General features: G+C 44.5%; 1 protein-coding gene across 9 annotated transcripts in view; it reads left to right on the top strand.

Annotated features, from left to right (window-relative positions):
• The first annotated feature begins 8,613 nt into the window (after positions 1 to 8,613).
• The window catches only part of COMMD7 (COMM domain containing 7), an 89,610-nt gene continuing 80,614 nt past the window's right edge, over positions 8,614 to 17,609 (top strand). For 3 of the 9 annotated variants that reach the window (XR_009604919.3, XM_060615227.3, XM_060615237.3), the window contains exons 1-3: positions 8,621 to 8,830; positions 15,511 to 15,564; positions 15,658 to 15,760. Coding sequence is in view for 7 of the 9 variants with exons in the window: in XM_060615227.3 (XP_060471210.3) it covers positions 8,747 to 8,830; positions 15,511 to 15,564; positions 15,658 to 15,760 (241 nt within the window). In the remaining 2 variants the exon portion in view is untranslated. Of the gene's footprint in view, positions 8,831 to 15,510; positions 15,565 to 15,655; positions 15,761 to 17,609 lie in introns of those variants that run through there. The other 6 variants (XM_060615249.3, XM_060615259.3, XM_060615273.3 and 3 more) reach the window with 6 other exon arrangements.

Below are 17,609 nucleotides of genomic sequence, written 5' to 3'. Positions count from 1 at the left end.
TTTCCAGGCAATCTCTGCCCCAACTCTTGCAGAGACCATTGGTGTTCTAATTTTTCCACCACTGATTGCCTGTTCTAGGTCTTTATGTTTTTTAATGAGTGTGGGGATGGGGGGAACACTCCCTACCTACAATTTTTTTCTTCCTTTTATTTTAATGGGAGAAAAAAAGTATCTCACCTCCTCTCCAACACCTAAAGGAATTTCTTCCTGGTCAGATAAGTTCTATTCCTTCTTTGAGTTCCAATAAGCAATTAACTTCTCATTCCCTGGGACACATGTATTTAGGCTCTGAGCTACCCTAGTGTAGGGACCACAGTTACCCGACAACAGGTGCTCAATAAATGTTTCTTCCCTTGAAACCCTAACTTATTTTTCTCTTACTTTCAAACACACCATGAAGTACCTGTGGGTTTTCCTTTATTTCTGGAAGCTCAGGTTTGACTCCTGAGGGGGGTAGGATGGTAAAGGGAAGAAGGTCAGCAGCCTGGTCTCATTCTTCCATCAACCCACTGAGTGACCCTGTGCAAATGTTTTCCCCAGGCTGGGCACTGGCTTCCCACACTGTCAAACAAGGAAGCTGGGACAGTGTGGAATGGGGCCAAAAACCTTAGTGTCATTCTTCACACCCTTCTCTCATGTTTCCACACAGGATCTACCAGCATATCTGACAGTTTTTCCTTCAGCTCTGATACCAAATCTGACCCTCACCACTCTTCAGTGCCAGCACCGTGGTACAAGCTACGGTCCTCACTCCACCAGAATCCTGCACCGAGCCTACTCACTGAGTCCCTAGCTTCCACCCTTGCCCACTCCTGTCTGCTCTTCCAGAACAGCCAGGCCGGTCTTTGTCCAAAGCCCTCCTGTGACTCCCCATCCCACTGGGAGCAAAAGCCAAAGTCTTTCCAAGGGCCCCCATGACCTTGACCCAATCCCACCTCCTACCACCTTCAGTTCTCACCACACTGATCTCTGCTTTTCCTTGAGCATGCCAAGCATACTCTGACCTCAGGGCCTTTGCATTTACTTTTCCCTCTACCTGAAATTCTTCCCCCCAGATATTTTCATGGCTCATTTCTTCACTACCTTCAGGTCTTTGCTCAAATGACACTTTATTAAAGATGCCTTCACTCACCTGCCTATTAAAGAGCAAGCCTTCGCCTTCCTCCTCCAGCACTCCCCATCTCCACTTACCATTGTCCAATGTGCTATGTATTTACTTATTACTGCCTGTCTACCTGACTCGAATGTAAGCTCCATGAGGGACAGCTTTTTTATCTGTTTTGACCACTGCTATATTTTGTTCACTGTGCACCTAGAAGAGGGCCTAGTTCATAGTAGGTGCTCAGTAAATACGTGGGGGAGTCAGGGAACATGGGTTTGGGACTTACCTCTACCAATGATCTTTTCTAAGGCTTGGACTCTTCCCTTTAAAAAGGCTCTCAATGTTTCCCTCGTTGTGTTGTGAAATATAACGTGTGTTTCCATGTTATAGAGTGCTGCCTAATTAAGAGTGAAGAGGCCTTATGACTTAGGGCACTGGCTTCCAACACCAGGTCACTCAGGTTCCCTGGCCCTTCTAGTACTTGCTTCAGAAGTTTCCTGAGGGTTTATACAAGAGGCCACGAGGAAAGTGCTTAACACAGTGTCTGATATAGTAATAATAACAACCGTCCTTGTTGAGGGGCTGGAAAAGAAGGATTCTAGTTCCCGGGATTTGCTCTGGATCTGGACTCTGCCTCCTCTTTTGTTTTGGGATAAACAGACCTGTCCAGACCCGTCCTTATCTCCTCTGGGCAGGCCCTCTCTCCCTCCAAGCTTCAGGAAGTCCATATACACAGGCTACAGATAACCCTGCCTGCAGGCTGGGCTTTGGAAAGTGCTTACTGAGTCATGCTGACCTGGGGAGGAGCGGGAGAAGGCAGGGTGGCAAGCCCCAAACCCTAGGGTTGCCCCCTTGGTTGTTAGGTTTATGCCCACGGCCAGTCCATTCGTCTTTCAGGTCTACCCACAGATGGCTTACCCCCACGGACGCTTCACCCCCATCGAACCTGCTCACAGCCTCCCCTCCTTCCTAGAATGTACCGCTTTGCAATGTCTTTGAGCGACTTTCTAAATGCAGTGGGTCTCTCCCATCAGACTGTGAGCTGCTGGGGGGAAGGGGGAAGGGGGCGGGGCAGTAATCTGTCTGGGTCACCACCGTGTCCCCAGCACCTAGCACAGGGCCTGGGACACAGAAAGTATTCCGTAAATACCTGCTGCCGGAATGACTGAGTGGACTTCTCCATCTTTCAGATGAGAAAGACGGTCTAGAAGCGAAAGTTCCCCTGGTAACTCCTCCAAGGTTACACCCAGGCAGTGTTCTCGGCACCCTGCGGCCATTTGCATTGCAGTCCTACCTCAGGCGAGGCCAGGCATTCATTTTATAATTGTCCTGAGGAGAAAAACAAAACAGACAATAGAGATCCGAGGCCTCATTTTCTCAGGCAAAGAGATTCCAACCATGAATTTGAAATAAGGGGTGAGATTCTCCTAAGGTGGAGGCATTATCACCCCCACCCTCAAAACTAGGAACTTCCCAAGGGTACTTTAAAAAGCAAATTTCTAAAAAGAAAAAGAAAAAGAAAAAAAAATACACACACATATATATATACATATATATGTACACACACACACACACACACATATATATATATATATATTAAATAAAAAGCACATTTCTAGAAGGGACTGTTTAAAAGTCCATTGGAGCTTAGGCCAAGGGTCTTAAAACGGCTTCACCTTTATCCTAGGAGTTCCACTTCTAAAATTTACGTCAAAGAAAAATCTTGAGATTCAGGCAGGTTTTCGAACAGGTGAGCAACTTCTCTACATCCTATTCAAAAATCGGAATTGGAACTGTCCTAGAAGTCCAACAATAGAGGAATGTTTACATTAATGTGCAAGTATAAGGATAGAAAGCTAAAAAGGAAATGACCCCTCTCCCCACAGCTTTCAGCAAGCTCAGAGCCAATTTGAAGCCTAGTCAATAATCTCTCTACTGCTCCACATGTTGGTGAGTTTGCACCCTACCTGGTCCTGATTTACGTGGTTTTTTTTTTTTTTTGTTTTTTGTTTTTTGTTTTTTTTTTTTTTTTTGGTTTTGGGGTTGTTGTTTTTTTTAACCCTCCTACTTTAAGTGGCTCATTTCTTCAGCCAGTAACAGCCTCCCAACAGGGGAGTTTTGTCTGGTTCACTGCTCTGTCCCAGCACCCAGCATGATTCTCAGTAAAGACATGTTGCATGAATGGACAAATACATCCACAGGGTTGACTTCAAATCTTGGGCAATTTCGCAACTCCTACCCGAATGAAAGGGGCCAACCCAGCAATTCCATTGTAAGACCCAGGAATACCATTCATAAGATATCTGTTTGCATGGATACCTCTGTATATGAAAAGGCAAGATGCTGAAGAGTGTAGTAGTATATATAGAAGTCCATGGTGCGAACCAAAAATAATAACTCAGAGAAAGAAGTCTCAGCCATTCTAGAATGATCCTAAAAGCACTTTTGGGAAGTTCAGATCTCAGTCCTGCCCCTAACCAGCGTGGGACCTTGGATAGCACCTTTCCTCCCTAGGCCCCAACCCCCTGCCCCCAAAAAACAAGGATAAGAGTTAAGACCTCCTGGTGGGGTTACTGAGAGGATTAAGGAAGAAAATGCAGGTAAACGCCCAGCGCCTCTCCCGGAGTGAGTACTCAGATATATTAGTTAAAGTAGAAATTTATTTCCCTTGCGACAGGATGGGAACAAAGATCATTTAACTTCTTTTCACTCCTTTAAAAATGTATTCTGTAAATAAGTTCAAATTGATGAAAGAGTTTCAGGAATACAAAGACTACCCATACACCCTACCCAGAGTCAACAACTGTTTATCTTTGCCATATTTGTGCTTTTAACCGCCTCTCCGGGTTTTTTTCTTGAACCATTTCATCCCTCTGTACCTTACTTTCAGCATGTAATTCTGAAGAACAAAAACATTCTCCTACATAACCAAAGTACAAAGGAAGTTGAACATGGATACAATAGGATTATCTAGTTTAAAATCATCTTCAAATTTCATCAATTGTCCCCATAATGTCCTCTTTTAAATTTGTGGTTAAAAAAATAAATAAAACTTGTATAACATAAAATTGACGATCTTAACCTTTCTAAGCATACAGTTCGGTAATGTTAAGTATATTCACGTTGTTGTGCCAATAACATATTTTATGGCAATTGCTTACCTCCATCCAAGACCACACATTGGATTTAGTTGTCTTGTCTTGTCTTTTTTTTTTTTTTTTCTTTTAATCTGGAACAATTCCCCAACATTCCTTTTTTGATGACTTTCATAACATAGGTGTTTTGAAGAGTCTAGGCCAACTCTAATTTTGCATTCCGTTATGTGCTTTTATAATAAAGGAGCTAGTATTGGAGGTCTGATGAGTATAATAATAAATGGAAACACGAAAATGTCCATAGTATTTTTCTTCCCCAGTTTTTGGTAGGAGGAGGACCTGGAGTCTATCCCTTCTGTTATAAGGCCCTTGGGTGACATGCCAGATCCTAATGGTGATGGAAATGTTCTGCATCTCCTACCAGTGTTAGTATTTTGCTTTAGAAGATAGGATCTGTACGTGGAGGGAAGCTGGGTGAAGGTATAATGGATCTATTGTTTCTTACAACTGTACATAAATCTACAATTGTCACAGAATTAAAAATTTAATTTTTTAAAAATGCTTTTTGGCATTTCAGAGCAGGAAGGGTCAACCCTTCTCCCAGGAAGAACCTGGCCCTGTGGTGGAATTCCCAGCGGGAATCCTCGTGCCTGAGAAAGGACTTCTTAATGAGCTCCTTTCACTTGCAGGGGTGGGGGGAGGGCGCCTCCTTTGCCCTCCACAGGGACATTTTAAAGTGAATGAAGGGAGCAAGGTCTCTCATTAAGGCTGAAATGGGAGCTGCTGGGGGCGGGGGTTTTCTAGAAAGGAGGCCTGGCCCCAGGTCTGCATTTCCTGCGACAAAGTTATGGCATTAACAATAATCACCACTCCTGCAACCAAGAATGGACTGTGAAGGGTAACATTTGGAAAGGCCGTTTTACCTATTATTTTCATTAACTGCCAAGTACTTAATAAAATTGAAAAATTGTAAAGCCCTAAGTAGGCATCCTTGGGGATTAGTTATGAGCATTATATTCTCGCTCAGAAGAATAGTAGGCAGCATCTAATAGCATTTATAGTTGAAGCCAAGAATGGCATTGTCTGAGATTTTGAGGTTTTTTTTAGAGGATTTGGAATTTTCCTCAAGGCTGAGGGAAGCTGGGTTGGAAGAAGAGCGAGATGCTCTTAAGAGCATCATCAGGGAAACGAAACTACCCCCGGATCCCTGTTTAGGGTGAAATGCTAATTTCTGAGATCAGTCATGGTCTCTCCCTACCTAGAAAATTTGGCCATTTTCTTGCTGTTTAGAACCCAGAAAGTCTGAACATAACATTCCTTGACCCTCATAGGAATTTCTCATAAACAAATCATCAGAGGTGGGGGAAAATGCTTATTGCCATATTTCTGTAAGATTAAAAAATTGGAATAATAATAACAAGCATTTGTTGAGCACCTACCATGGGCCAGTTGCTGTGCTGTTTCATGAACGTTGTCTCATTTCATTCTTTCAAGTAGGTTCTATTTTTGTCTCCATTCTTACAAATGAAAAAAGACATGGAGGCACAAAAAGGTTAGTATTTTGCCCAAGACAACATTATTAGTAAGTGAGGGAGACAGATGTGCAAATGGCAGCAATAATGCAACGTGATAAACTTTAAAATAGAAACAATATGAGCGACTATACGTAGACGATGTTACGTGTTGTCCACTCAGGTGTTTCAGGTAAAGCCTAGCACATGGTAAGCATCTAAAAATGGTTGTTATTATTTATACTTCAAACTTGAATGTGCCCAGGAATCACCTGGAGATCTTGTTAAAATGCAGATCCTGAATCTGCAGCAGGTCTGGGGGTGGGGGACGGGTGCTAAGAGTCTGCATTTCTAACAAATTCCCAGATGGCGTCCATGTCATTCAAGGATCACACTTTGACTATCAGAGAGTAAATAGGTTGGGGAAGTGGGAAGCGCTGAATATTTAAAAACAAAACAAATCACAGAAACCCCAAGGACCTGTGATGTGGGAGAAAACTGGAAAGTAAGACAGTCATTGTGTTACTACAGTGTTGGACAGCAGCTTTGAGTGGATTTCTTTCCCTCTATTTTCTTTTCTTTTCTTTATTTACTTTGAGGGAGAGAGAGAGCACGCATGTGAAAGGGGTAGAGAGACAAGGAGAGAGAGAGAGTCCCAAGCAGGCTCCGCACTGTCAGCTCAGAGCCCGAGGCAGGGCTTAAACCCAGACACTGTGAGATCATGAGGTAAGCTGAAATCAAGAGTTGGATGCTTAACTGATGGAGGCACTCAGGTGTCCCCCCCCCCCCCGCCTTTTGTCTATTTTCGGTCACATGGGTTAATTCAATTCCATAAATATTTATTGAGTGCTTCAGCACCAGTCACTGTGGGAGCAGAAATGAAAGAAATCCAATGGTTTCCTTAAGAATTTTTTTAAGTTAAAAATAATTTAGGGGTGCCTGGGTGGCTGGCTCAGTCAGTTAAGCATCTGACTTTGGCCCAGGTCATGATACCACAGTTTGTGAGTCGGGCTCCATGCTGACAGCTCAGAGCCTGGAGCCTGCTTCGGATTCTGTGTCTCCCTCTCTCTCTGCCCCTACCCCACTCATGCACTGTCTCTCTCTCTCTGAAATATAAATAAACATTAGGGGTGCCTGGATGACTCAGTCGGTTAAGCGTCCGACTTCAGCTCAGGTCATGATCTCATGGTTTGTGGGTTTGAGCCCCACATCAGGCTCTGTGCTGACAGCTCAGAGCCTGGAGCCTGCTTCAGATTCTGTGTCTCCCTCTCTGCCCCTCCCCTGCTCATGCTCTGTCTCTGTCTCAAAAATAAATAAAAACATTAATTTTTAAAAAATAAACATTAAAAAAATTTTTAATAAATAATTTAAAGAAACATACTTAAAAGCACATTTCATTGTATGTAAATTATACCTCAACAAAGTTGATTTAACACTTAAAGATATGAATAAATATCTGGGGCATACGAATAATGCTAGGGCATTATATTTACTCAGGGATATTTCTTAAAAGGTTAAAAATATTTTAATATAAAAATTCCTGGAGGGTGAGTCCGGGGGCTTGAGTTCAGTTCCTATCTGTCCGTAACTTGAAGGTTTGCTCTCTTCCAGGTAACTTGGACAAGTGCTCTGCATATATTTCCAAAGCACTTTGTGCTTCTTGGCATCAGTTAACAATTTCATGCACATGTGAGTTTCCCATGTGTGTGTCTGCTATCCTGAGTAAACTCTGACTTGTCCCAAGTCAGGCTCTGCATCTGGTTGCAGTGTGGTATCCCAGCACCTGTCACGGCATCTACTCCACAGTGGACACCGGATATTATCTGATGAATGAGTGCATGAGTGAAATAATGACTAAAGGGGAGGTGCTTGGCCTCTAGGTAGAAGGCATTTTGTTCATACCCTTCCAGAGGGTATTTAGTAAAAGGTAGAGAAGAAAGCCTGGTAGGGAAAGCCAGCCAGTCCTTTCCACGGTCCCCCATTCCACGTTTCTAGGCACCACCTCCCTACCCTCAAAGTTGAGTGCAAGGGTAGGTGAAGAGGCTCTTGGACTTGGGAGTCCTGTCCTAGGTTCCAGGGAGCATCTCTCAGTTTTCTTCTCTGTCCAATGGAGATCAGGGTAAAAGTTACTTGGGGCTGTGGGAGGTCCTTGGGAAGAGACAGACTGGGGGTTAAAGTGTTTCAGGGGCTGCAGTGATTATCACTGTCATAATAATCTCACTTCATGGACCTGACCACCACCACCCATCCTGGTATTATCACAGTCTTAGCACTTCTTTGGGGCAGTGTCCTCCACTCCAGAGGTTCTCAAAGCGTGGTCCCGAAGTACTTGCTGGAAATCCAAGTTCTCAGGCTCCACACTAGACCCTTCCAGATGAGATGCTTTGGGGGTGGGGCCAGCAATCTGCTTTACAACAAGACCTCCAGAAGATGCTGATGCAAGCCCAACTTTGAGACCTTACTGCTCTGCTCTGATGTAAGCTCTCCTAGGGACACTGGGCCTGCACTGTTCACTTCTCTATCCGCGGGGCCTGGCACGGTCAGCGTGCAATTAATATCTGCTGAATGCATAATAACTATCAATGATAGCCACTAACCATTGATTGAGGGCCTCCTTTGTGCCAGGCTGTGTTCTGAACGTTTTGGGAGGATTAGCTCAGTTAAGCAGCCGTCGCTGGGATCACGTTACAGATAGGGAAACTGAGGCTCAGGGAGGCCAAGGGTATTGAGGTGTTCTGGGGTCACCTAGCGGGAGATCCGGCATGGAATCCCGCGTTTCGCGGCTGGGCTCCTCCGGGCTCTCCAGGGGTCGCAGCGGCCGCACGCTCCTGCTGCTCAGCCAGGGCGCCCTGCCCCGCCCCGGGGCCCGCGCGTGTCCGCGGCTCCGCGAGTGCCCCGCCCCGAGGCCGGCCGGGGGAGGAGCGCGGCGACGGCCGGAGGGCCCGTGGCGAAAGTGCGGCTGCGGAAGCTCGGCGAGGCGGACGGCGGCGAGGGAGGAAGCTGGGAGGCGGCGGGCGCTGCGAGGCCGGGCCGACGCCATGGGCCGCCTGCACTGCACGCAGGACCCGGTGCCCGAGGCCGTGGGCGGCGACATGCAGCAGCTGAACCAGCTGGGCGCGCAGGTGGGCCGGGCGGCCGGGGCGCGGGCCCGCGACGGTCCCGAGGGCCGAGGGCCGCCTGGGGGCGGGGAGAGTCCGGGGCGCGGTGTGGCCTTAGGGACATTCAGCGGCGGGCTGAGAGGGAAATTGGGGTCTGAGGACAGTTCGGGGGGCCGAGGGCTCTAAGGAGGCCTTAGGGCCAGCTGAGGGGTCCCGGGGGCGTGGGGACTCAGACGTGGGACTTCCTGGAGGCGTGAGAACGGGGAGGGATCTCGGAAGAGGAATTGAGGGGAGCCTCGATGAGGCTGAAAGCATTGTGGGGAACCGAGGGAACAGACTGGGGTGTCGGGAGGCCTAGGGAGTTTGGGGAGTTGTGGAATTTGAGACGTTCAGTAGGGAGGCCAACTGCGGAGACTGAGGGTCTTTGCATCCTCTGGGAGCCCGGGGGTGGGGGTGGGGGAGCCTGGAGTAGGGGCAGGTAATCCGGGGTCGCATGTGGGTTTGGGTAATGGCCAGGCCAGGGTGGGACTGTCCTACCTCCCAATTAAGAGGAATACCTGGCAGTCCTCAAAGAAAGAAGCCATATAGTCTACACAGTGGAGGACCCCTCCCCCGCCCCCCACCTTGATAGTGGAAGTGGGGAGGCTGATTTTTGCCTGTTCGGGCAGCAAATGCCAGCCAGCCGACTTCCTGTCCTTGTGCTGGCCGGATGCCCTTTTCAAAGCACCAAGGCAGCGAAAATAAATAGGTTAAAATGACACTTCTCACCACCATTGTAAAGGTGCATCTGTTTCCCCCCACCAAGTCTTAACTTCCCAGGAGATGGGGTTCCCTCTCCTTCCTCTCAGCATCCCCTACAACCTACTGTTTTCTCCTAAAGTAATTGCAATGCCAGACATATTCTGAAGCCCCTTTGTCCAACAGAAATAAATTGCGAGCCACAGGTCTAATTTTACATTTTCTAGCAGTCACATGTAAAAATTAAAAAGAAGGTGCCTGGCTGTGACTCTTGATCTCAGGATTGTGTGTTCAAGTCCCACATTGGGAGTAGAGATTACTTGACAATAAAATCTTTAATAAATAAGTAAAGAAATAAACAGAAAGCTGATTTAATGTTTTCTTTAATCCAGTATATTAAAATACTATCATTTCAACATCTAATCCACATAAAAAATATCAATGGGGGATATTTTACTTTTTAGTACTAATTTTTCTGATTCTGGTGTGCGTTTCACATTTACAGCATATCTCAAATTAGACTAGCCTTTTTCTTTTTAATAGGGTTTTGAGTTTTTTTCTTTATTTTAGAGAGAGAGCCCAAGCTGGGGAGAGGGGGAGAGAGAGAAAGAATGAATCTCAAGCAGGCTCCATGCTCAGCGTGAGCCCAACAAAAGACTGAATCCTGCCACCCTGGGATCATGACCTGAGCTGAAATCAAGATGCTCAACCAACTGAGCCACCCAGATGTCCCTAGAGTAGCCTTTTTCAAGTGTTTAATAGCTACATGTGGTTAGTGGCCACTGTTTATCATACAGCACTTCTAAGTGCTTTTATGTGTATTACGTCATTGAGTCTTTACAGACACCCTAGGCAGTAGGTTTTATTATCATCCCCATTTTACAGATTAAGGAAACTGGATCACAGAGTGGTTGAACAAAAATAGCTGTCATTTATGGAGCATGTACCATGTGGCAGGCACTGTTTTCGTTGCTTTATGTGTAGCAACTCTAAAAGGTAGGTGCTGTTATAATTCCCATTTTACAGATAAGAAAAACGGTTCAGGGAAAGAAATTGACCTGTTTTTTTTTTTTTTTTTAATGTTTATTTATTCACTTTTGAGAGAGAAGCAGGGGAGGGATAGAGAAAGGGAGACACAGAATCTGAAGCAGGCTCCAGGCTCCAAGCTGTCAGCACAGAACCCGACGCAGGGCTCGAACGCCTGAAACGTGAGATCATGACCCGAGCTGGAGTCTGACGCTTAACTGACTGAGCCACCCAGACACCCTAGAAATTGACCTGTTTAAGGTCGGGCACCGGGGTGGTAGAGCCCGGAATTCAGGACCTGATGCTCGATTTTAGATTCCGGGGAATTAAATATACAGAACAGAGCTTTCCAGATGACCTCCCTACCCAGGTTGCTTAGCTTTTACTTGTATGTGTGGCAGGATTTTCTGGAAGACTTCCATGTGGAGAATAAAAAAGATTCTGCTGCTAAAAAACTTTTTTGAAGCTACAGGATGCTATGACGCCTAAAGTTACCTCCTCCAATTTGGTATTCATGGAAAAATATAAACCACGCCCTTTAAAACCAGAGGTTGCTTTTTACTCATTCTAACCTTAAACTACACTCTGGACCTTTCACCCTTTTCTCTTAAGTTTATTTATTAATTTTAGTAATGTCTACACCCAGTGTGGGGCTCAGACTCACAACCCCGAGAGATCAAGAAGTGCGTGCTCTTCTGGCTGAGCCAGCCAGGTGCCCCTTTACCTTGGTTTTTAACACAGAAAGCTTCTTCCTGATGAGCAACTTAGCAGAGTCCTTTCCCTGCCTTTTGTTGGGTGATCAGATTTCCCCGAGTACCCACTCTATTAGCCGAATTTATTTTGAAGTCTGAGGCCTAGATATCAAGGAGAAAAAGAATCATTGTATTAATGTGGGCATCACCATTTGTTGCTCACTCTGTGGGTATTTATCTGAATGCCCTACTGTGCCCAAATAGCCACTAAACACAGTGAGGTGTGCAAAGGGTTGATGGACACAGCCTCTTATGCTGGGGAAATTTTGATTTGCTAGGGCAGGTCAGAAAATGGAGACAAAGTACAGTGCTGAGTTCACCTAGATACATCCTGTAATGCCTTGGGCCAGTCCTACGTAATGTGGAGCCTTGAGAATATGATTTTAAAAATCATAATTTTGGGGGCACCTGGGTGGCTCCGTCGGTGAAGAGTCCAACTTTTACTCAGGTCGTGATCTCACGGTCTTTGAGTTTGAGCTCCTCAAGCTGTGCTGACAGCTCAGAGCCTGGAACCTGCTTGGGATTCTGTGTCTCCTTCTCTCTCTGTCCCTCCCCTGCTCACTCTCTCTCTCTCTCTCAAAAATAAATAAACATTAAAAAATATTTTAAAAATAAAATAATTTTTGGAATGGTTATTTGAGAGGAAAATCAGAAAAATATAAAGAAGAATAAGGCGCCTAGGTGGCTCAGTTGGTTGAGTGTCCGACTCTTGATATCAGCTCAGGTCGTAATCTTGCAGTCTTGGGATGTCATGGACTCTTGCGTGGGGAGCCTGCTTGGGATTCTCTCTCTCCCTCCCTCCCCCCATCCCCCGTACTCCCACCTCCCCACTGTCCCCCTCACGTGGGCATGTGTGCACTCTCTCAAATTAAATAAATGAACATTAGGAAAAAAAGAAATGGTCTGTAATCCTCTCATCTAGCTATAAATGAAAGCAACACATGCAGTTAGAAAATTTAAACAGTATTCAAGGTATAAAGTTAAAATGCCTGTTTCTCTTCTCTGCAGAAATTGACATTTTAATAGTTTCTTGTGTATCTTTGGAGAAAAAAAAAGTCTGCCTCTGCCTGTATATATATGGGTAGCCTTTACAACATTTTCTTTTTTACACAAGAGATTAGACTAGCCTCTTTCTCTTTTGCATGATATTCTTTGAAATGCATCTACCATAATTTGTTTAACTAGCCCTCTGTTAATAGACAGACACTTCAGTTGCTGTCAGTCTTTTGTTTTTCTGAACAGCGCTGCCGATGAACTGCTTTGTGTAAATGTGGCTGGGTTTACCTTTGGGAACATATCTGAAGGGTGTTCTTCCTGCAATCAATTACTAGGTCAAGAGATATGAGCATTTAAACATTAGATATGACTATCAGGGCGCCCGGGTGGCTCAGTTGGTTAAGCGTCCCACTTCAGCTCAGGTAATGAGCTCATGGTTCGAGCCCCACATGGGGCTCACTGCCATCAGTGTGGAGCCCACTTCAGATCCTCTGTCTCCCTCTCTCTCTGCCTTTCTCCCCACTCGCACTGTCTCTCAAAAATAAACGTTTTTTAAAAATAAATTAAAAAATAAAAATTAGATATGACTATCAAATTGCTGTCTGGGAAGGTTGCCCCAGTTTGTCCTCTCATCAGCAGTGGGAGCACATCTGTTTCCTGGCACTTACTTGCATCAGCACTGGTGTCATCAGACCTTTATTTTTGAAGATTTGATAAGTAAAGCAGTGGCATTTCCTTATTTTGCTCATTTGCATTTCTCATCTGGAATGATCTGGAGCATCTTTCCATGTATTCGCTAGTGAGAACAGTTAAGATTTTGATTTCTCGGATGGTGATGGGCAGGTGAGCATTCCAGAGGGAGACAGCTATGCAGATACAAAAAGGCAAAGAATGAGGAAAGTGTTTAGGGAGATTTATTCAACAAATACTTAACTATGCACTTTCATTAACTAAGGCTCTGTGACCATACAAACGTATACAAGGAACCTTCTCTGCTAAGACAAGTCTTTTCTTATCAAGATTTAACATTCTAAGTGCCCTCAGGCAAGGTTCCAAGAGGGAGCCTTAGAAGTTAAGAATCTGGGTAGGTCACTTTCTTGTTGGGAGGGTCATTGTGTCTTGGCAGAGCATTGAAGGATAAAGGAGGGTTTGGAAAAGTGGAGATAGGGATGGGGGTCAGCATGTCCTGCAGACCAGATTAAGTTGAGGCTCCCCTTGAGAGGAGACATGGGGGAATGAGGCCTCACAGGGAGGTTGAGCCTGAATGCTAGGCTGAGGCCTGGAAATAGAAAAGCTGCTGGAGGGCTTCACAGCTGCTCTCTTTCTTAAAAGGCTCAGGGTGGCAAAGGGTCAGCCAAAGATCTGAGGGTCCACAGATTCAGAGCTGAAAAAAAAAAAATTAAATCAAGGAAAACTCACAGTTTGAGGACACTGTCTGAAGCTTGTCCCTGACTTTTCTTGTTTTTACTATATAGAATCAGCAGTTAGGCAAAGCTATTATCATAAATACCACAGAAAGACAACCCCTGGGTCAGCATTGGTTAAAATGTTTCCAGGGAATATCTATGAAGTTTTGAGAAGGTAGATACTTATGTGCCATTGGCTGGTGGAAATGTAAATCCATGCAACTTCTTTGCAAGGCAACTTGGCACCATTTTACACAGAATTTAAAATGCACATATTATTTGACCTAAGAAATTTTTAAAAAGTGTTTTGTAGACACGTATGTCAAAAAAATATGTGGGAGGATATTCATTGCAGCATTGCAGTAACATCAACCAAAGCACATGTGCACACACACGCATACACACACACACACTAATGTTCATCCCTAGGGAGCTAAATTATACTGTCTATGCAGTTGAATACCATGCACTTGTTAAAAGAACTGGGTAGAGGGGCACCTGACTGGCTCAGTCGGTGGAGCGTATGTCTCTTGATCTCCGGGTTGTGAGTTCAAGCCCCCTGTTGGGTGTAGAGATTACTTAAAAATAAACTCTTGGGGGGAAAAACTGGGTAGAATTATATCTACTGACAAGATCAGTCTCTAAGATATAATTGAATGTAAAAAGGCAAGATGCAGTGTGTGGGTTCACTTACATCCCATTTGTATTTATTTAAAATTTTTTTTAAGTTTATTTATTTATTTCGAGAGACAGAGAGGGAGTGCAAGTGGGAGAGGGGCAGAGAGAGAGGAGAGAGAGGATCCCAAGCAGGGTCCACACTCAGCACAGAGCTCAATGCAGGGCTTGAACTCATGAACAGTGACATCATGACCTGAGACAAAGTCGAGAGTCAGACGCTTAACTGAGCCATCCAGGCTCCCCTAAAATAAAATATTTAAAAAAAAAAAAAAAAAAAGAATAAGAGTGTGTTCTAAGACAGTGTATAAGGAAGTGTAAATTTTACTGTTTTGTTATATACATAATGTTTATTGTGGGGGAAGAAATCCAGAAAATATGGATAGAGAAAACAGAAGAAAATAAAAATCACCCAAAATCTCACTCCACAGAAATAACTGCTTTAAAAAACAAGGTAGAGGGACACCTGGGTGGCTCAGTCAGTTGAGCACCCGACTTCGACTCAGGTCATGATCTCATGGTTTGTGAGTTCAAGCCCCGCGTAAGGTTCACTGTTGTCCATGAAGAGCCCACTTCAGATCTGTCCCCCTCTCTCTGCCCCTCCCCCACTTGCGTTCTCTCAAAAAAAAAAAACAAAAACAGATAGAGAAAAAGTTTATGAAGTATGTTAACATTTGTGTGGGGCAGAATAAGAAATTATATATTTGGATTGGCTTATGTTTGAATAATAAGTATGTGGAAATATAAACAAAACAACTGCTATTAATCTTCCAATGATTTTCCTTTCAGGCTGTGTGTGTGTGTGTGTGTGTGTGTGTGTGTGTGTATTTGGACCCTTGAGATGTGCATGTGCATGTGTGTGCATACACTCACAGTCTCTCAATACATATCTCCCAGGTGTTCCACTAAGATATACAAGTTTTTCAGACAATATGGTGATACTGATATATTGATACTGGGTAGTGGGTATTGTGAATATTTGAACTATAAGATGATCAGACAGGTGTCAGCACCTGTGTGTTCTCTCCAAAGGGTCTATACGTGGATGAGATGTGGGAACACTGACCCAGGAGTAGAATTTTGCTGATGTTCTGTGTTATTCTCTTCACAGCAGTTCTCAGCCTTGACAGAAGTGCTTTTCCACTTCCTAACTGAGCCAAAAGAGGTAAAGTACCTTGTGATAAGGAGAGTGCTGAGTGTGGGTCTACAGCCCTGAGATGCTTAGAAAGTGAAGGCCTGGCTTGTTCCCTCTCTGCAGGTGGAAAGGTTTCTGGCTCAGCTCTCTGAGTTTGCCACCACCAATCAGATCAGCCTTGGCCCTCTCAGAAGCATTGTGAAAAGCCTCCTTCTGGTTCCAAATGGTGAGTAGCCTCTCTTAGCAGCTGAGGCCAGAGACGTTCTTTGAACAGTGTTTCAGACCACGGAGTTGGCAAGCGTGCTTTGGGCGCTGAGCCAGTGCATTCAATGGAGAACCAGACGTGGGCGGGACTCAGTCTAGGAGGGAAGCCAGGTACACAGATCACCGCAGTAGAGTGAACTAGAGGTACAGCTAAAAGTGCAGTCTGTATCCCAGCTTCCATCCCCAAACTGCTGTCTGGTCCCCTGCGCAGTGTATAGAAATCGAGAGTAGGCAGTGAGCTTCCTTTTGCGAAATTAGAGCAATCTGGCAAAATATTTTGAATTTACTGATTTTTAAAATGGGGCTTATCTCTATATATTTTTAAAGATTTTATTTTTTTTTGGGGGGGGGGGCGCCTGGGTGGCTCAGTTGGTTAAGTGTCCAACTTGAGCTCAGGTCATGATCTCAGGGTTTGTGAGTTCAAGTCCCACGTCGGGCTCTGTGCTGACAGCTAGAGCCTGGAGCCTGCTTCAGAGTCTGTGTCTTCCTCACTCTCTCCCTTCCCCGCTCATGCTCTGTCTCTTTCTCTCTCTCTCTCTCTCTCTCAAAAATAAATAAACATTAAACATCCAAGGTGGGACTTGAACTCACAACCCGGAGATCAAAAGTCACATGTTCTACTGATTAAGCCAGTCAGACAGGCACCCCACGGGCTTGTATTTTTTTTTTTTAATGTGGTAAAATATGCATAATGTAAAATTTACCATTTTAACCATTTGGGGCTTATATTTTGTATGTGGTTTTTCGTTTCAGATTTCTGGAAATTAATTTTCGTTGTTTTTTTTTTTTTTTTCAAAAATATTAGTCCACAATGGATTCAAAATAGAAAAGGTCTTCCATGACAGATGGTTTCAGAGGTAGAGTTTGCCTAGAGCAATCAGGAAAAGTTTCTAGCCAGGAGGGAGGCGATCACAAAGGTTTAGCTGTAGAGATATCCATTACAGCACTGTTTTGATGGTCTAGAACAATTAGAAACCAATAGCCCAATAGTTGGAGATTAGTATAATGTGCTGTTTCTACAGGGGAACATCATGGGGGTCAAAAATTCATGTTCTGAGTTAGGTAGACGTGGGCCTGTCACTCGATGAGTAGTGTGACTTTGTCCAAGTACCCTATGTCTCCCAACCCCAAGCAGCAGCCCCTCTCTCACGTTTTCCCCCCAGTCTGAGCTTTTTCTTGGTGTGTGGAGGGGGCTTGTTTTGAAGACTGAGATAATATAAAACATATGCTTAACATAGTACCTCAGTAAAAGGTTGCTCTAATTTTTGAAATTCTGTAATAATTTAAAAAGACGCTATCAAGGAAATGTAATGATATGGAAAATCTTTCGCAGTATAATAGTTTAATAAAAATAACAGTTTATAAAACTGTTTAATAAAAATAATAGCTTATAAAACTACCACAGTCCTACTTTTGTAACAAAAACAAAAAAGAATGTTAACTGTGACTATATTATCTGGGTGGAGGGTCAGCAGGTTGTCTTGTTTATTGTTGGCTATGTTTTGCCTAAAAAGTTGCTAGAATTTGGCAACTTAATCAAAAGTTCATTTTATGTAAAGAGAGGGGCGACATTTGAGCCCAGTCTCAAAGAATGAGTCGATGCTGACCCGGCTGAAAGTGGGTGAAACAGCATCCCCGGTTTGCACGTTTTACAAATTAGTAACGGGCTGATGTTCCCCAGGCTCTCAGCCCGGTGCTGCTGCGCTGAAAGTTGGGCGCCCTCCCATGTCTCTGTGCAGGTCCTTTCCTTTGCCTGTCATAGGTTCCTGATGTTCTGGGGGCTCGAATCAGAACCTCCCAATGTTTCCAAC

This window comes from Panthera onca, chromosome A3 (assembly GCF_046562875.1).
Source record: "Panthera onca isolate mPanOnc1 chromosome A3, mPanOnc1 haplotype 2, whole genome shotgun sequence".
Classification (NCBI taxonomy): Eukaryota; Metazoa; Chordata; class Mammalia; order Carnivora; family Felidae; genus Panthera; species Panthera onca.
The sequence above is the reverse complement of the archived record's forward strand: the minus strand, read 5'-3'. Positions and strand labels throughout refer to the sequence as shown.